This window comes from Dama dama, chromosome 29, assembly GCF_033118175.1.
Source record: "Dama dama isolate Ldn47 chromosome 29, ASM3311817v1, whole genome shotgun sequence".
Taxonomy (NCBI): Eukaryota; Metazoa; Chordata; class Mammalia; order Artiodactyla; family Cervidae; genus Dama; species Dama dama.
In genome coordinates, this window is record NC_083709.1 from 11254016 (window position 1) to 11274430 (window position 20415).

General features: G+C 39.2%; 1 protein-coding gene across 4 annotated transcripts in view; it reads right to left on the minus strand.

Annotated features, from left to right (window-relative positions):
* Positions 1-20415, minus strand: part of NEK1 (NIMA related kinase 1) — a 122630-nt gene that overhangs the window by 31588 nt on the left and 70627 nt on the right. For 2 of the 4 annotated variants that reach the window (XM_061132074.1, XM_061132076.1), the window contains 8 exons: positions 14167-14250; positions 13663-13746; positions 13153-13230; positions 12160-12255; positions 9247-9378; positions 7381-7446; positions 7071-7299; positions 4452-4604 (listed from right to left, as the gene is read on the minus strand). In XM_061132074.1, coding sequence (XP_060988057.1) covers positions 4452-4604; positions 7071-7299; positions 7381-7446; positions 9247-9378; positions 12160-12255; positions 13153-13230; positions 13663-13746; positions 14167-14250 — 922 coding nt within the window. The remainder of the gene's footprint in view (positions 1-4451; positions 4605-7070; positions 7300-7380; positions 7447-9246; positions 9379-12159; positions 12256-13152; positions 13231-13662; positions 13747-14166; positions 14251-20415) is intronic. The other 2 variants (XM_061132075.1, XM_061132077.1) reach the window with 2 other exon arrangements.

Genomic DNA, 20415 nt, shown 5'->3' on the forward strand with positions numbered 1-20415 from the left:
ATAAAAACTCTTTATGTAATATAAAATGTATAATATTATATATAATATTCAGAATACAATTATTTTGATAAGTTAGTTTGCATTTTTAATGTCTCAGTTGCAGTATTTAGTTATTTGAAACATACTGAAGCTTGACAATAGTTACAAAATAATATAGTTACTTGATAATAAAGCTACAAATACCAAGTGGTGAAAAAATTTAAAAATAAAAATAAATTTCTAAGGTGGTTAACATATGGTTTATGCCTCTTCCTTTAGGTGAAACTTTTACATATATACAGAAATGTCAGAATTACATACATACATATATATATGTGTATATATACACATACATACATATGTATATGTGTTTATATATATCAGGATGATATCTTTAAAATTATGAACTCATGTTTTTGTGTGTTTTTGTGGCAAGTGCTCAGAAACTTTCCATCCTTTTAACTGCTGTCTGGAGAGCATTGATTTGCCCAGAACAGCTCACTGCAATGAACGGAAGACACCCAAGTCAGCCACATCCACTCCTTGGAGATGCTGCTCTCCAGTTCACTACTGGGAGCCCCCACCCGAGTTCTGTCTCAGCTAACCTGCTAGATTTATGTCTACACCTTGAACAAGCCTCCTGGATCTGAGCTGGTCAATTCATCCCCATGATGCTTTCTTCCCCTCACCTTAGTCACTTCATGCTCACATCTTAGAGATCCTGTCAATAAACACAGCTCCTCAGAATGTTCAATGTTAACTGTCCCACCTCCTAACCCCTAACATCCTGTGTTCCCACTCATTACCCTCTGCTCCCCCACCCAAACCCGATCAGGACCCACAACCCACAGATCCTACCGCGGATACTCTCCCCACCTTCCCCATTAAAATTTATCCAAGAGTCCATCATTAAAAACATTCTCCTCCAAAGGTCCTCAACCCACTGTATTTCCAGCAAACAACTTCGTCTTCTGTCTGCCATGTCCGAACACACACAACTGGAATAGGTGGAGAAAAGCAGAGAGCCCTGCTCCCTGTCTCAGCTTAAATTCATCATCACTGAAGTCAAGTGGGCCCACTTTGCTGTCCACAGTCCATCTGTAACACTGGGCCAGCAGGAACTGCCTGGTTCAGTTACCCCGTTAGGGAACAAAGTTGTGAACAGCTATCTGTGAGCTGTTTTACCTTACTCCTTCCAAGTCAAGGAGAACAAAACTACAGTGCTGCTCATGCTTTGGAATATTTTCCCTTCACCAAACCTCATCAACAGTCTGACAGTGGCAGAGGTCACACCTGTGATCTGTTCAGTCTGACTCTTCTGCTATAAAAAAGTATCTATTAAAACCAGGAACAAGCACTACGAGGACTGAAGACTGGTCTAGAGGCTCTCAAATGCAGTGCGAAGAAAAAGAAATGATCAAATAAATACCGGACAAAAAAACTATTTCTAACTATTGACGATATAATCTACACATGTAACCAACCAAAGGAAAACCAACATAATGGAAAAATAAGCAACACACTTGACTAGGCACTTCAAAAACAGACTGTAGACATCTTACTAAGAAATTTTTGGATATGACACCAAAGCACAAGCAACAGAAGGAAAAAAAAAAGAAAAACAAAAAGCAAGACTACATCAGAGTAAAAAGTTTCTGCACAGCAAAGGAAAAACCAACAAAATAAAAAGGGAATCTACAGAATAATAAAAATTATTTGTATATTATATATGTGATAAGAGTTTAACATAAAACATTTAAGGAACTCATATAATCAACAGCAAAAAAACCCGGCATATTAAATTTTTTTGCCACTATTAATTAATGACAGCAATTTTTAAGTGCACCAAGAATAACTAATAAGGACCTACTGTATAGCACAGGGAGCTCTATCAACATTCTGTCAAGATCTGTATGGGAAAGGAACCTAGACAAGAGTGGTTTTCTGTACACATATGACTGAAGCACCGTGCTGTACACCTGAGCTTCCACAACACTGTAAACCTACTACACTTCAAAAATCAAATTTGTTCTAAAAAGTAAAGGAACTGAACAGACATTTCTCCAAAGACACACAAATGGCCAACAGATATATGAAGAGGAGCTCAATATCACTAATAATCAGGGAAATGCAAATCAAAATCACAATGAGAGATCACTTCATTCTTGTTACCATAGCTATTATTAAAAAAAAGAAAAGAAGGAAAGACGACAAATACTGGTGGGGATGTGAAGAAATGGGAACCCTCCCTGTGCACTGTTAGCAGGAATGTGAGCTGGTGTAGCCTCTATGGAGAACAGTACTGAGGTTCTTCAAAACATGAAAAATAGAACTATACAGCAATTCCATTTCCGAGTATTTCGTGAAAGAAAATTAAATCAGAATCTTGAAGGGTTATCTGCACTCATACATTCACTGGAGAACTATTCACAGTGGCCAAGACAGGGAAAGAAACTGAGTGTGCACAAATGAATGGGTAAAGAGAATAGGGTGTGTGTGTGTAAATATACACACACACAATAATAGTATTCATCCTTTTTTTTTTTCATTTATTTTTATTAGTTGGAGGCTAATTACTTCACAACATTGCAGTGGGTTTTGTCATACATTGACAAGAATCAGTCATGGAGTTACATGTATTCCCCATCCCGATCCCCCCTCCCACCTCCCTCTCCACCCGATTCCTCTGAGTCTTCCCAGTGCACCAGCCCCGAGCACTTGTCTCATGCATCCAACCTGGGCTGGTGATGTTTCACCCTAGATAATATACATGTTTCGATGATGTTCTCTCAAAACATGCCACCCTTGCCTTCTCCCACAGAGTCCAAAAGTCTGTTCTGTACATCTGTGTCTCTTTTTCTGTTTTGCATATAGGGTTATCATTACCATCTTTCTAAATTCCATATATATGTGTTAGTATGCTGTAATGGTCTTTATCTTTCTGGCTTACTTCACTCTGTATAAGGGGTTCCAGTTTCATCCATCTCATTAGAACTGATTCAAATGAATTCTTTTTAACGGCTGAGTAATATTCCATGGTGTATATGTACCACAGCTTCCTTATCCATTCATCTGCTGATGGGCATCTAGGTTGCTTCCATGTCCTGGCTATTATAAACAGTGCTGTGATGAACATTGGGGTGCACGTGTCTCTTTCAGATCTGGTTTCCTCAGTGTGTATGCCCAGCAGTGGGATTGCTGGGTCATATGGCAGTTCTATTTCCAGTTTTTTAAGAAATCTCCACTCTGTTCTCCATAGTGGCTGTACTAGTTTGCATTCCCACCAACAGTGTAAGAGGGTTCCCTTTTCTCCACACCCTCTCCAGCATTTATTGCTTGTAGACTTTTGGATAGCAGCCATCCTGACTGGCGTGTAATGGTACCTCATTGTGGTTTTCATTTGCATTTCTCTGATAATGAGTGATGTTGAGCATCTTTTCATGTGTTTGTTAGCCATCTGTATGTCTTCTTTGGAGAAATGTCTGTTTAGTTCTTTGGCCCATTTTTTGATTGGGTCATTTATTTTTCTGGAATTGAGCTGCAGGAGTTGCTTGTATATTTTTGAGATTAATCCTTTGTCTGTTGCTTCATTTGCTATTATTTTCTCCCAATCTGAGGGCTGTCTTTTCACCTTGCTTATAGTTTCCTTTGTTGTGCAAATCTTTTAAGTTTCATTAGGTCCCATTTGTTTAGTTTTGCTTTTATTTCCAATATTCTGGGAGGTGGGTCATAGAGGATCCTGCTGTGATTTATGTCGGAGAGTGTTTTGCCTATGTTCTCCTCTAGGAGTTTTATAGTTTCTGGTCTTACATTTAGATCTTTAATCCATTTTGAGTTTATTTTTGTGTATGGTGTTAGAAAGTGTTCTAGTTTCATTCTTTTACAAGTGGTTGACCAGTTTTCCCAGCACCACTTGTTAAAGAGGTTGTCTTTTTTCCATTGCATATCCTTGCCTCCTTTGTCGAAGATAAGGTATCCATAGGTTCGTGGATTTATCTCTGGGCTTTCTATTCTGTTCCATTGATCTATATTTCTGTCTTTGTGCCAGTACCATACTGTCTTGATGACTGTGGCTTTTTCACCCTTAAGAATGAAGGAAATCCATGGAAGATATGATTCTAAATGTTACAAATAAGTCAGACATGAAAAGATAAACACTGTATGATATCATATATAAATGGAATCTAAAAAAGCCAAACTCACAGAAACTGGAACAGTGGTTGCCAGGGCCTCAGAGGTGGGAGAAACAAAGAGATGTCTCTAAGGGGTACAAGCCTTCAGTTGTTTAAATTTATGTTTATGCATAAGTTTCTAGAGCTCTAACACACAGCATGGTTAATTACAGTTACCAACAAATGTACAGCTGCTAAGAGAGTAAATCTTAAGTGTTCAGGCATCACATACACAAAATGGTAACTAAGTATGTTTTTAACATTACTTCTAACATAAAAAAAAATAGCTTCTCTGCTCACCACTTCTAATAGTTGTGTTTTCCAAGAGTTCTGTCTGAAGTTGCAGTTCAGCTTCTCCAAGTATCCTCAGAACAGAATCTGTAGGACTTTTCCCCCAGACTTTTCTTGGAGATCCACTAGGATCTAATTTAATAACCTCTCCCACTGTATGTTCTAAAACAAAAAGATATAAAAAATTTCAGTGATAGACTCTAATAACAACATTGCATTAAAGGCAGATTCTAGTTTTAGGAAATATAAAAATGGAAAAAAATGTAAGTTATGTTTCTATAACATTTTTACTTGAGAAAAAAATTTTTAATTAAGAATAATTTGGGATAGTACAGAAATAGATAAAATATGTTAATATTTTGTTTCTATAAATTGCAGAGAATAGAAAAAAAATCCTAAGACAAATGTGCATATGGATTAAAAGTAGAGAAAAGTACTTGAAGAAAATTTGTTTTATCTTCTTTATCCTAAGTAAGCAACTGACACTTCCTATTTGACAATAATAATTTGGGGTTAACCTTTTGAATAAAATTTTGCAAAGCAAAACAGAGAAAATCACCTACTGAAATCTGAGTCTTCAGAACACTTGGTAATAATTAATACATGAAGCATATAGGTACCCAGCAGTAATAGATAGGATATACTCTCAAATATTACAGGGTATGTAAGTCATACAAACTTTCAATGATGACCAAATACATGATACATATTTTTGTGTACCCGTCCATGAAAGTAAATACCTGCAATTTATCAGACAATATTCTGTTTTGTTTAAGCAAAATGATTACCAGTAAGAAACAATTTTTAGAAGGATGGTTAAAAAGAGCAGAGAACAATGAACAGACCCATAACTTACAGCCACATGGTATCTGATAAAGATGACAAAGCAATCTGCAAGGGACTGCGGGGCTGGGAAGCCGGGTGAAGGGGTGAGGGATGGAAGGTGGGGCTCAGGGCTGTACACAGACTAGACTGTGAAGAGCTCTGCGACACGGAGGAATTCAGAAATGGGGGAAGGCTGAACAGCAGGGTGAGAAAAGAAACAAGGAGGCCTCCATGCAAAGGGCTGAAAAGAAGAGAGGGGAGGAGGGCCGTGAAATAAAGCGGCTAGACTCCAGTGACATGAGGTGAGCGGTGAGGAGGCAGACAGGACAAAGCAAGTGGCATGAAAACCACAGGGAGCCTGGCTCAGGCACGGATGGGAAGGGACACTGGATTTTTATGCTCCCTGCAACCAAGGTCCATCACGTACTGAGAAGCATGGCAGGCTGCGCTTTGGCTCTCAGGCTCTTTTCTGTAAGGTTCCACCAGGGGGCACTGCATCCCTCTCTTGCCCTCACAGCTCAGCTTCCAGAAGAGGCTCCTCCCTCACCTTTTACTCGCTCCTTAACCCCCAGATTCTGCTTCTGCCCCCTGACCTCTAGCAACACTGCTTTCACCAAGGTCACAAGGCCCCCCTCTGACAAACACAGTGCAGATTTTCTAGCCCTCATCTTGCCCTCTCTCTTCCTTTTAAATTCATATCACACTCTCAATTTTCCTTCTCTGATGCATCCTCACTTGCTTTTCAAAGTTATTCCTCTGACACACTAGTAGACTTCCCATGAGGCCCTTACAAGTCCGTGTGTGTGTGAGAGAGAGTGGGACTCAGTACACAGCTGCCTGCTGTGGAGTCTGTGAACTTTGCTTCAAGTCCTAAGAAAGAAAGAATTCTACCAAAATGGCCCATCAAAAAACCCACATAAAACAGCACTCAGTTAGGCGGTGATCAGATCAGCGGCCTAGAAAGCGAACCCCCACCAGCATGTGTCTCTGTCAGTTCCCCGCTGCACTCCAGGGCTGGGACAACGTGAGACAAGGGCAGGGGCTTAGGAATCCTCGCTGAGCAAAGGGATGGCCTATGAGACTCTCCACAGGCCTGCTCAATACCGCCCCGACCTTCCCAGGTTCTGCCCAAGTGCACTCTTCTGATTCTCACCAAGAATTACTCCTGGTGACAGGTGACTCTAAGGTGGGAAGAAGGGCTGGAGTAACACAGGTTACATGCGTGCCACTCGTTCTTGCTCTCACATCACAGATTGTTGGGGAAAACCCTCTCATGGGACTTCCCTGCTGGCAGAGTGGATAAGAATCCACCTGCCAATGCAGGAGACATGGGTTCAGTTCCTGATCCAGGAAGATTCCACATGTCTCGAAGCAACTAAACCTGTGTGCCACAACTACTGAGCCTGCACTCTAGAGCCCACGTACTGCAACTGCCTGTAAGCCTGTGCACCTAGAGTCTGCGCTCCACAACAAGAGAAGCCACTGCACTGAGGAGCCTGCACACCACACTGAGAGAGCAGCCTCCGCTTGCTGCAACTAGAGAAAGCAAAGCAACAAAGACCCAGTGCAACCGAAAATAAATACAATATTTGAAAAAAGAAAGCTTAAAAGAGTGTTAAAAAAGAAAAAAAAGGTGAAAGCCCTCCCATGTTGAAGCCGAACGGTTTTCTCCATGTCTCGCTTATTACAGAACCCCCTCCAGGCTCTCAGCCCCTCTACGTGGGGCATCCTCAGAGTGTCCAGCCACACGGCCACAAGGGGGCTGGGGCGGACCAGACGGCACCTGAGCGTGCTCATACGCACTTTCTGTCACAGAGAAGGAAGCGTCCAGGGCCAGTTCATCCACAGGAAGCACAAGCTGGCCTCCTGTCTCCCATTTTTTTCGATCCGATGAAACTGACTTTTCTTCTTCCAGCTCTTTGGTATCTTCATGAGCAGTTACCGTACCCATTTCAGGACGACTCTGCCTTCCCTTTTCATCTTCTTGAACTTTAAGATTTTGATTTAATCTACGTAGTATTTCTCGCTTACTCTGAAACAGTTAAAATGTTGCATTTTAATAGGTATATGATTAAGTGGAATGATTGACAGGAAATATGAAAATTGTACCTACTGAAATAGCACTGTTACTCTTCTGCATTTCTTCTGAGGTTTCCTGGGCATCAGTTAGACTTCTGTCCTTTAAACATAGAGAGTAAGAAATAATGTTATTTTAAAGCATACCTTACAATTTTTGATATTTTTACTTTTTGTTTTTCATTAGCATTCCATGTTCCTTGTTTTTTTATTCCTGCAAAATGTTAACATAGCTTCCTTCATTATCAGCAATGAGAAATAATTACTTATTATCATCTAATAGATGTGATAATATGCTAGAATGGCCAATTCTCAATTATTGTCACATTTCTGTGTTACTAGATCAGATATTTAACTATATCCTCTTCCTCTTATTTAACTATATCCTCTTCCTCTTTGGCACCTGATTTTTGATAAATATAAATTTATGACAGAAATTTTTAAAAAATTAATTTTTATACTCAATTAGAATTAGGGACATTTTGACAGATGAATAATCAAAAGAGGGTGTGTTGTTTGTAAGCTGTCTTTATGTTTCAGGTACATATATTGTTACTAAGCCGTACTACTTACTAAAGATAATTGAGAACTGGCTTTTCTCCCTAAACAAAGAGTAACAGTAAAGAGTCCTATGTACTTTGTGCTAATGCTAAAATAAATTTTGTTTTCTGATTAGTATAATCAAAGTAATTAGGCCAACTAGTATATGAAATACATAAAAAAAGAGAAATTAGTAGTTACAAAAACCATGAAATCAAAGGTACCTGGAAGACTCAGGGTAAGGAAAAGCAGTTCTCAAAGTTTTAAGCAAATGATATTTACCAAGAAAACCCATAAAGGAAAAGCGTTTGGTTACATGGATTACCTCAAATTTTATTAAATAGTGGTCAGTTTCAGAGTTACACCTGTAAATCAGACAAAGAGCATTTTACCCAGTGAAGTGGCAGGAATTAGCAGTCGCTACAACCAGAGAGGTGAGCAGCTACGTGGGGTGAGACTGGGACCGGGCAGGGCCCGCACATGGCATCTGAGGGGTGGGGTGAAGAGCGCAGCACACAGTCGTTACCAGAGAGGAGAGGAGACGCACCCTGCCTGAGCAACAGTGCTTTCCTACTGTTCTTGAGGAACAGTAGGGAGTTCCTCAAGTTCCTGGGAGTTCTTGAGAGTTAACCAAGCCTGATACTTCCTACATAATCTCATTTCCGAGATAAACACAGAGGCTGTAGAAAATTGGTGTGCCAATAACATCAGTGCTGTCTACCAAAACTGAATGAAATTCAACAAATAACAGGCACAGACTTCAACAACCAGGAAAGGAAAGAATCAGGTTAAGGTGTAACATGACTCAGGAGACTGTTCCTCGGCCTGCTGAGTTCCAGGCTAGAATCCCACAACAGGAGTCCCTTTCCCTCAACCTCAGAATAGAGTGCTTCACATTTCAGATGGATACCCGCTATGTACTTCCAAGTTTAAACTTTTTACCTGCCCATAGTCCTTTGTTTTATACTCCCGATGGCATGATAGAGATTCAAAAGTAGAAGCTTAAAGAAATATCTGATGAATTAAGTGCAATTATGCTGAGTCCTCTAACATTTGCTATACCAAGAAATGAACTTCTGCTAATTTTGAGTGCCAGGAAATAAAAGTGTTTTTTTGCATTATTTTTCATACATTTTTATATTTTTTTGTTCAAGAGTCTTTTTATCTATCAGGTGGTCTTATATGTGAAACCTAAGAACAGTGAGGCTCCAATACTCAAGAGTAAACCATACATGAAAATCTTAAGCAGTAATTTTTTCCCTAGAAAAACCTAATCAGACATTAAGAATTAATGTAATTTAAATAAATTTAGTCCCTTTAGTATTCTTTGACTTTGAGGAATTCTAAATTATAGAAAGCTTACCATACACACTTCCTTCAAAGCTGAGGTCACAGAAATAACAGGTCTCATCAGCTGCTTTGATGGAGAACCCCCCATTTCCTGCTGCCCTGAAGGTGGAGACACATCTGAGTTCTTTATTCCTTTGGCCACCAACTGTAATAAGAATGTAAGCACATTGGCAAATTTATATTTGCATGAAGAGATAAAGTGGTATATATATAAGATCACAGCCTATACGCTCTACCACAAGAAGTTTTTTCATTCCTCAATTTTTGTTGTGCAAGGCAATGTACTAAGTGCAGAGGAAGTATCAGTGAACAGACAGACATGTCTCTGACCTCACATGTAAACACAGCCATGTGTCCCATGGTGCTGAATAACTCCTTTCCACTGCATTAACAATGTTTTACAATTGCCTTCTAAAAGATTAAACATTAGTGCTCTAATTTCAATCCCTTACTAATTCTGGCAAAAACAAAAAAAAGCTTATACTTACTAATCTTATACTTCAAAAAGAGATGCTTCTGCAAATTCTAAAGTTTGGCACAATCTTAACATGTGAACATCAGTTACCCAACATGAGAGCCCTGATTATAAAATGTCAACATAAATAAGAACGGAAGACGTGAAAAGTACAGGTAATAAGATTTACTTCACTGAAAATACCATTTGTTATTTTCACATGTTTTTGCTTTTATCTTGCCATGGAGACTCTGTAAACAATGTGAAATCATGTTCTGAACTTTCAGTAAGTATAACGAAATGGCATTTCTCAGTCTGCTCACAGGAACGCAGTTGCAAGTCACTCCCAACTTCTATCTCTTCTTGAAACAAGTAAACAAGAATTTCTGATGAAAAAGTATCAATATAAATATTTTAAACTAGTACTTATTGAGCATGTTCTAAGCATAAGATAGTAATCCAATTCTAGCATTTAGTTCTCTGGTCTTTCATTTTATACCAACAACTATTTTGTTCAAAAGGAGATGGAGATAGCCAACATAAAACTGAAGGAGGAGAACTAAGTTGGAGGAATGATACTATTTGACTTCAAGACTTACTGAAAGCTGAGGTAATCAAGGCAGTGTGATAATAATGAAAACAGATGAACAGAACAGACCAGAGAGCCCAGAAACAGACCCACACAAATACAGTCAACTGCATTTAACAAAGGAGCAAAGGCAATTCACTGCAGAAAGTACAGACTGCTTATCAACAAACGATGCTAGAACTACTGGACACCCACAGGCAAACACAGAAACAACCTGACACCCTGACAAGTGCTCACAACTGATTACTGGCCTAACCGTGGAAGTCAAAACCAGAAAAGCCCCTGGAAGATAACACAGGAGAAAACCCAGATGGCCTTGGGTTTGGTAGTGACTTTCAGATACAACACCAAAGGCACAATCTATATTAACTTCAACCTTAAGAGAAGCCTTAAGTAATAGATAAAAATATTTATTGATAAATGTTATGAGTTAAACAGGGCATGAGAACAAAGACCACCAAATTCAGTCCAGCAGGATTAAGATACAGGAGGGAGAGCTGTTACATTCTTTTCACAAGACTCATCTTGGAAAAAAAATCTTTTCTTCTAATCAACAGAAGGTATTTTAATGAAGAAAATGTTTCACACATTATTATTAAAAATCTACTCCGTATTATATTAAAATCTATATGGCTGCCACATATATGGCTAATGACTAGTACAGACAGTCTCTGAAGATATCTGATCCATGGTCTAAGAAAGTCACTGGCATCTAATAAGAAGGATCCCGAGCAGCCTCCAGGAAATGCTTACACTATGATCAAGCATCTACTTGTCTCTCCCTGGGTCAACTAAACAGACATAAAGAACCGGAGATAACAAGTAAAGAAAGGCATATGAAATCCAAACCAAAGAACAAAAACAAAGAGAACATCTTCCTAACTCTCATAATTACTTTAAAACAAAACTAATTCGGTTATTAAAAAATTAAGGGTAATTCAGAGTAACTACTGAGATGTGGCAACACCATTATAAGCCAAGCGATACACTTATTAATACAGGAGAACTTGGGGCTTCTGTGTAAACATCATGGATATATTATTTTTAGACAGAAACGTTAACGCTATTCAACATTAACCAGACTGTAAGACAGAAGACCATCATGTATTTTTTAATTTCTGAAAGGAGAAAACATTAGATTGAGTCCTTAAATCAGAAAGATACTGACATTAAAAAAAAACCAACATAAAAATTAACTAAGTTAAGAAAAAAAACAAAGTTTCATAGAAGAAAAAAACATAAAACTTCAAAACAGATATAACCCATTTTGTTACAAATTGATTACCTGGCTAAGTTTAGAATATCTACTTCATTCTAAGAAGCTTTTTAAAAATTCAGTCTAAGTTGTTGTTTTTTTAAAATGTACAAAAGGAATAAAACACTGATCTGAAAGTTTCATAGGTGAGGGTTAGGAAACAAACTGCTTTGGGAGCTTTTTCCCCTAGCTATTTTATTACCAGGTTAATGCAATCAAGACTTTCTATATTGCTTATATCTTCACAAAAGGTTTTTAATTATCACTGTAAAACTGCTTCTATTTTATCTGTCAAATACACTAGTTGCTGAAAAATTAATCAACAGTGACACCTAATGACAAAACTCAAAATTTCACCAAATACTGAGGCCAGATTTATAAACACATGAAATTGTCAACTTAGCTACTCTTGGAAGTATAGATAAATACAAATACTATTTTATCTCACCTCACATCAAAAACCAAAATAACTTCCACATAGAGCATTATCCTTAATTGATGAAAGAGACAGAGACGCAGAGAAATGAATGAGAATAAAAACACAGAACCACAGGGCTGTGGCTGGCACAGCTCCCTTGAGAGCTGGGAGGGCGGCAAAGGCGGGGCCCTCACAGGGGTCTCGGCTTACATGCTCCTCCCACACCTTCTTCTCTCTCTCATAAGCTTCTTTCCGCTTGCGCTCAAGCTGCTCCTTCAAGACGGCTGCACGGGCACTTGCCTGGGCCTGCAGAGGAGGACAATCCACAAAATTTAACGCCAGAAAGAAAGGCACGGGGTTTGCCTTTCTTTCCAGGTGTAAAAAGTATTTCCATATATGCTTACATACAAACACACATTAATCTTTCTTGGTTAGGGTTGTGTGTAAGTGTATATGTGTACAGGCTTCTTAGGTGGCTCAGTTATAAAGAATCCACCGTATATGCAGGAGAGTTGGGTTTGATCCCTGGGCCAGGAAGATTCCCCAGAGAAGGAAACGGCATCCCACTCCAGTATCCTTGCCTGGAGAATCCCATGGACAGAGGCGCCTGGGGGGCTACAGTCCATGCGGTCACAAAGAGCCAGACACGACTGGGTGACTAAACGACAACAACAGTGCATGTGAATGCACGTCTATGTGTGAGACAGTGTGGCTGAGAGTGTGTGTGTGTGTGTGTTGCGGGGGGGGCGCCCCTCCAGAATACAAACATTAAGCTGCAAACCCGGCACCTAAACCAGGTGTCAAAACACAGCAGCTGTTCAATAAGTATCTCTGGAATGAGAATAAATGAATGTACATTCAAAAGGAAATAAAAATGGAAAAGTTTTAAAACATGACTATTATGCACAAATTTGTCTTCACAGAAATGGACACTATGTTTTTCATTTTTAGGGTTACCATTTTCTCTTTTTAAGATTACTTGTGTGATAGTTCCATGTATTTACGCCATGCTTTCATCAAATTGCTCTTCATAAATAAGATATAAAGAGAGAGAGAAATGCTACTTTTCAGAAACAAAGTGAGGACAAAGAAAATTTAAGGCAAAAGAATAAGGTGATTTAATGATGAAAGACTTAAGAACACAATTTTCTATCTCGGGTTTCCCTTTTCTCTAAGAAAACCCATATCACCTCCAGTACATACCTTCAGGGCTTCCACTTTTTTACGCCTCACATCGGCCTCCTCACTTCCTTCTTGATCTTCAGAGCTGTCAGTTTCCTTCTACAAAATAAGTAGTGAGCACAGCAGTACTTAGGATAGAACCTCAAATTCACTGCAGAGTTTATATGAATAAATAAACATCTAAAAATGAAAAATGGCAACTTATTCAGAGCTACAACTGAACTCTCCAGAACCATCAACTCCTATGGACACTGGGAAAAATAGATAAAAAGAGAATGATACAGAATGTCCCCTTTTGTATGTCCATGGCTACTACTCACACTTTCCTCTCAGAATTCCACCGGAACAACAGGTCTTATCAATTTTAAGTCATATAAATACGATTTTCTGTATTCCTAAATATAGTTTTTCTGGTCTTTGACTTTCACTGTCTTCGTGAGATTTTATCTTGTGTTAGTGGCACAGCATTTTTAATCTCAATATATTATAATGTCATTCAAGTATTTTTTGAAAAATAGATTTTCAACCTGCCTTTTCACCACGAAGCTTGGCTCTAATCTGTTGGCGTTCATTGAAATTCTGCAATCTTATTTGTCTTAGTCTTGCCAAATAAACCTACAAAGAGAAAAAACCGGCAACATTTCAATTAAAAAAAAAAAACTACCAATATTTTTACTGCTAAAATGTTTTTAATTTAAAGAAAAGTGTTAATGGGAATATAAGAAATAAAATTTTGAGATCTGGTTAATGGAAATGTAATATTAGCTTTCAAGTGTTTAATTTAGATCAATTTATTTATGAAAAGAAATACATTACAGTGACAAATTTTTAATTTTATTGAAAGAAACTGAAATCAGAATACGGAAAAGCAGTTATGGAGCAAAATCATAACACAGTATGTCAGCCAAGATATATTAACAGGTCCCTACAGACCTACAAATCCTCCAATCACCGTGAAGAACGTAAACCATGCAGGAAAGGAAGGCAATCAACTCAAAGTGACGGTGCCAGGCAGCGAGCATGCGGGAGGCGTACCTCTTCCTCTTTGTTTCTCGGCTTCCCTCCTCGTGAAGAGCTGGGCCTGCCTCCATAGAGAGCTGCCAGGTTGTGCAGGATGCCCTGTGCATCACGTAATGTACTAAGTTTAAAGAACGACTACAGCTACAGCAGCATCTTACCTAGGAACAGCCTGGGGCCACTATTTCTGCTGGCAAGTACTGATCACATCTAGATGCTTAGCTGATAAACTGAAAACAGACCCTGGCATTTCCCTTGATCAATTTAACCGATGCATTCAGTGAACAGAAAACAGCATTAAACCCCAAACTTAATCAATATTTATAGAGACCAGCTACACTTTTATTAGCCACTGGAGTCAACAGAGGCTGACAGTTTAAAACTGCTTTGGAGGTCAGCTAAACTCCGAATCAAAATCTCTCTCTACATAGGCCCGTCATGTCTACATGTTCGCTTACATACTAAACACACACGTGACAGGGAACATGCGAGCTCCAGTTCCCTGCTCGCAGGCGCGCCGCATACCTAGACTGCAAGTGATCCACCCAACCACACAGGGACGCGTGATCTCATGGTTTATCCCAAGGGTGCAATGAGCTCCTTGCCAACATGACTCGCAAGGACCCCACTCTCTTCCTACCGCAGCAGTGGTGCTCCAAGAGCCTCCCAGCTTTCTAATCAGAGCCCTCTTCCCTCTACCCATCTCGCCTCTTTCTATCAGCTTGCTGGAAGTATACTATTTGTATTTGTCACCTACATTTTCCTGCTTCCCATTTATTTTTTAATCTGCTACACTTTGGGTTCTGATCCCACTATGGCTCTGAAAATTTTCCAAGGCTACCAATGGCCTCCAAGTTCACAGTGCAAATGTACCCTTTTGAGCAAATTGTGCAATTACTATTTCCACTGGAAATTAGTTTTGATTGTATCTATTTATGTCAGTATCTTTTTCTCTCATAAAAATCATGTAAGTTCACCATAGGAAACATATAAAATAAAGACAAAACATTCATAATTCTACCATCTGAGAAACTTAAAGTTTAACAGTATTTTCCTCCAGATTTCCTTATGAGTCTATGTAGAAATTCGAACATTTTAGTTTGAAATATTATAGCTAACAACAGAAAGAAGAAAAGGAGTGTACAGGGACGTCCCGCATACCCTTCATCCAGTCTCTCCCAACTGTATCATCTTGTATTACTGCAGTACACTATCCAAACTGGGAAGCTGGCCCTGGATGAACCACAGGATTTCACTGCTTACACATGCACATTTTTATATCTGCAACAGACCATCTTACTACACACACAGCTTTGTTAGACCACCATCAAATCAAGATACTTAACTGTACTGTTACTATATCACTTCACAGCCACATTTTCTACTCTATCCCTGCCTGTCAACTGCTGATTTGTTCTCCATCTCTACAATTATATTTCAACAACTTCTATATATAAACACACAGTATGTATCCTCCTCCTGTTGACGGTTTTCACTTGGTTTGCTCCCCTGCAGTCCATTCAAGGCACTGGACACAAGAATCAATGGTGTGTTCTATCTGAGTGTTGAGTAGCAGACTATGGTATGGAAATGCTATGCTTTATTCACTCATTCACCTGCTGAAGGACCCTTGGGTTTCACGTTTTTGACTATGAAGAATAAGGTTGCTAATAACACTCACGTTAAAAGCTTCTTGGGCTTTCTTGGTGGCACAGTGGTAAAGAATCTGCCTACCAATGCAGAAGTGAGTTCAATCCCTGTGTTTGGAAGATCCCCTGGAGAAGGAAATGACAACCCACTCAAGTATTCTCACCTGGGAAATGCCATGGACAGGAAAGCCTGGTGAGCTACAGTCCAAAGGGTTGAAGAGAGTGAGACATGACTTAGTGACTCAACGACAAAATGTTTGTGAAAATAAGTTTTCTCTGGGACAAACGCCCAAGAGTAGAATTGCCTGCTCTTGGTATTACAGATTCATTTGCAGTTTTAAAAGGGACTGCCAAACAGTTCTGCAAAGAGGCTGTATCATTTAACACCCCTACCAGCGATGTTTAATGACTCCTTTTCCACATCCTCACCAGCATTTGGTTTTATCACAATTGGGTAGGCAGTGATACATTATTGTGGCTTTAATTAATTTGCATTTCCCAAATGGCTAATAAAGCTGAACATCCTTGCACATGTTTATCTTCCATCTGCATATCCTCTTCAATGAAAGGTTTAGAGTGTCTTTTGCCCATAGGTAGGCAGATTCTTTACCACTGTGCCAAACATATACAAAGTTTTATATAACTTTGTACAGTTAATGTTGAGTTTTTATATGTTCTAGATACAAATCCTTTGTTAAACATGAGGTTACAAATATTTTCCTCCAATATATAACCTGTATTTTCATCCTCGTAACAGGGTCTTTTGGAGAGCAAAAGTTTTAAATTCTGATGAAGTCAAATTTATCAAATTTTTCTTTTATGGATTGTGCTTTCGGTGTCAAGTCTAAGAACTCTTTGTCTAGTCTTAGCTCTTGAAATTTTCTTTTTTTCCTGTAAGTTTTACAATTGTCTCTTTTACATTAGACTGCATGAACTGTTCTATTTTATACAGTGTGAGGCTGAGGTCAAGGTTCATACTTTTGTCTAATGATGAGACATTTCTTGACTGGATTGTGACGTGTGACAAAAAGTGGGTTTTACATGACAACCAGCGATGAGCAGCTCAGTGGTTGGATCCAGAAGCTGCTCCAAAGCACTTCTCAAAGCCAAACTTGCACCAAGAGGTCATGGTCACTCTTTGGTGGTCTGGTTCCCGTCTGATCCACTATGGCTTTCTGAATCCCAGTGAAACCATTATATCTGAGAAGTATGCTCAGCAAATTGATAAGATGCACCAAAAAAAATGCAATGCCTGCAGCCGACATTGGTCAACAGAATGGGCCCAATTCTTCCCCACAACAACACACAACTGCACATCGCACAACCAATGCTTCAAAATTTGAATGAATTGGGCTACAAAGCTTTGCCTCATCCACCATATTCACCTGACTCCTTGCTAACCAACTACTACTTTTTCAAGTAATAAGCAAGAGGCAGAAAATGCTTTCCAAGAGTTCCTTGAATCCTGAAGCACATATTTTTACACTACAGAAATAAACAAACTTATTTCTTATTTGCAAAAATGTGTTGACTGTAATTGTTCCTACTTTGATTAATAAAGATATGTTTGAGCCTGGTCATAAAGATTTAAAATTCATAGTCCATACCTGCAATTACTTTTTCAACCTAATTTATAAATTTCAAAATACACTTGTCTAAATCTATTTTAAAATGTTTCTGAGATTTTACTAAGAATTGAAAATTTAAGAAGACTTGCCATTTTTTATTACACATTGAGTCTTCCAATTAACGACCACGGCATTTGTCTCTAAATATTTAACAATTCAATTTAATCAAGATATTATCATTTTCATTGCACAAATCTTACATGTTTATTATACTTTTTACCCCCACTTTGTTTGGGGCAATTGTAAATGGTATAGTGCTTTTTAAAAAATATCAGTTGATATTTCTTCACTGTCAATGTACAGAAATCAGTTGACTTTTGTGAAATGACCTTATATCATGTAACTATAATGAGTTCATTTTTTAGTTCTAGGAGTGCTTTGGTATAGAGCCCTTGAGATATTCTATGCAGATAATCACATCAACTGGAAACGTTCGTTTCATTTCTTCTTTTCAAATCTGCATGCCTTTATCCTCCTTTTCACTCCTTACTACACTAACCAAAACTGCCAGCAGCATGCTGATTCAGAGTGGTGAGGGTTAACTTCCTTGTCTGTTTCCAGACAGTAGAGGGAGAACATTCAGTCCTCTGCCTGTACGTATTAACTCAGGTGTGAGTTTGTTTAGAGATGTGTATTATGAGGTTGGGGACAATCCCACTGATTTTTAGTTACTGACAGTTTATATTATGTATGTTGATCTCTGTCAAAAGATTTTCTGCATAAATTGTTATGATCACAGGTAACAATTTTCTTTAGCTTGCTGAAAGGGTGGATCACATTGACTTTGTATCAACAAAACAGACATGGGTTTCCAGACTAAATCCTACTTGGTTGTGGTTGGATTCAATTTACTAAAATTGGTTCTGGCCTATTTTTGTGGGCTTTACTTCAATGAAAGTCTGGTATTCTGAACTCTTGTAATGTTACTCTGGTCTGCTTCATTATTCTGGTGCTGATGCAGCTCCTGCTCAGGCACCCTGGTGTTGTTCTGTGAAGATGAAGCTGCTTCCCAGGTCACCTGCTGTTACTGAAGATCTCCTGATGGGGCATGGGGGGAGCTGCCACTGGGCTTGGTCTCCTTGTCATCAGGCAGCGAGCATGGTGACACAGAGCTTTGTGTAAACTGCTATAGACAGATGGATCACCTGCTCATGTACTAGATGTTAGGCGGACTGGGACAGTCCAGGGCTTTGCTGCCACAGGTGGGTCAAACTGTCCTCCCAGTCAACTGCTCATGCTCTAGTTGTGGAATGGGGCTGGGACAGCCTGGGGCTTCACTGCTGCCCACAGTTTAACCCACCCACCAGGAGCCCCGGGGGCAGACAGTGGGATTCCTTTTTCCCAGTATGTTGGCGAGTGAGAGGATTTTCTTCTTTTTTGTTGTTGTTCAGTCGCTCAGTCATGTCCAACTCTTTGAGACCCCATGGACTAAGCATGCCAGGCTTCCGTGTCCTTCACCATCTTCCGGAGTTTGCTCAAACTCATGGCCATTGAGTTGGTGGTGCCATTCAACCATCTTGTTCTCTGGCGTCCCCTTCTCCTTCTGCCTTCAATATTTCCCAGCATCAGGGTCTTCTCCAATGAGTCACCTCTTTGCATCAGGTGGTCAAAGGACTGGAGCTTCAGCATCAGCCCTTCCAATGAATATTCAGGGTTGATTTCCTTTAGGATGGACTGGATGGATCTCCTTGCAGTCCAAGGGACTCTCAAGAGTCTTCTCCAACACCACAGTTTGAAAGCATCAATTCTTTGGCACTCAGCCTTCTTTTCTTGTTTAGTTTTGTTTTTTATCTATGCCTATGGTAGATCTGGGACTTCCCTGGTGGCTCAGATGGTAAAGTGTCTGCCTACAATGTGGGAGACCTGGGTTCAATCCCTGGGTCGGGAAGATCTCCTGGAGAAGGAAATGGCAACCCACTCCAGTATTCTTGCCTGGAAAATCCCCATGGACGGAGGAGCCTGGTAGGCTATTGTAAATGGAGTCGCAAAGAATCGGACACAACTGAGTGACTTCACTTTCACTTCCATGGTGGATCTGGCCGCAGCCATGTCTGCCACTCAGTTAATGAAATATAGGAGAGATGATTTCCAGAGTATTACTGCATTTAGAGGGAAGAGCAGGGAAAAGTGGGTCCTGGAAGAGTGGAGAAGTTATTACAATATACTCCAAAATAATAGTACAGTTCACCCTTAATCACTGTGAATGTGAACTGTGGGAGGTTCACTGATACAAAGATGTTTTTTAATAGTAAACACACTACAGTCCCACAAAACCTGCTGTTGTTGAATACATGCATGGATGCTGAACTGCAGACCTGATTTGGAGGAAATCATGTATACAGAGTATAGGCTTAAGTTACCTGCATGTTTTCAACTGCAAGGAGAGTCAGTGCCCTCATCCCCACATTGTTCAAGGTTCAACTGTGCACCAAGGTTCCACAATTACCATAAGACTATGTTTTAGTCTTCACAGAAATCCCAGAAACAAACTCTGGAACAGAGGTTGTCAAACTATGGCTTACAGGTCAAATCCAGCTCGCCACCTACGCTTTTATGTTTCATACACTAAGAATGGTTTTGCACATTTTTAAATGGTCAAAAAAAAAAAAGTATTTCATGACCATATGAAAACGATATGAAATACAAATTTCAATCCCTACGTAAAATTACATTGGAGCTCAGTCATGCTCATTCATTCACATAGTGTCTATGGTTACTATCATGTGGCAATGCAGAGTTGGTAGTTATGACAGAGATATTATGGTTTGAAAAGACTAAGATATTTACAGAATAATACCTGCCAATCCCTAGATTATGGAACAGTACACAGACTGAACTTAGTGTTCTACCTCCTGGGTCTCTTATTTTGCTTGATAATTCTTTTCTATGTACCAAAAATTGTATTTGAGCAGGACAATGAAGCATTTTTTTTTTAAGAGCTGAAAAAATTATCTTCTCAAAATAAACAACTTAGTGACGAAGAACTAATT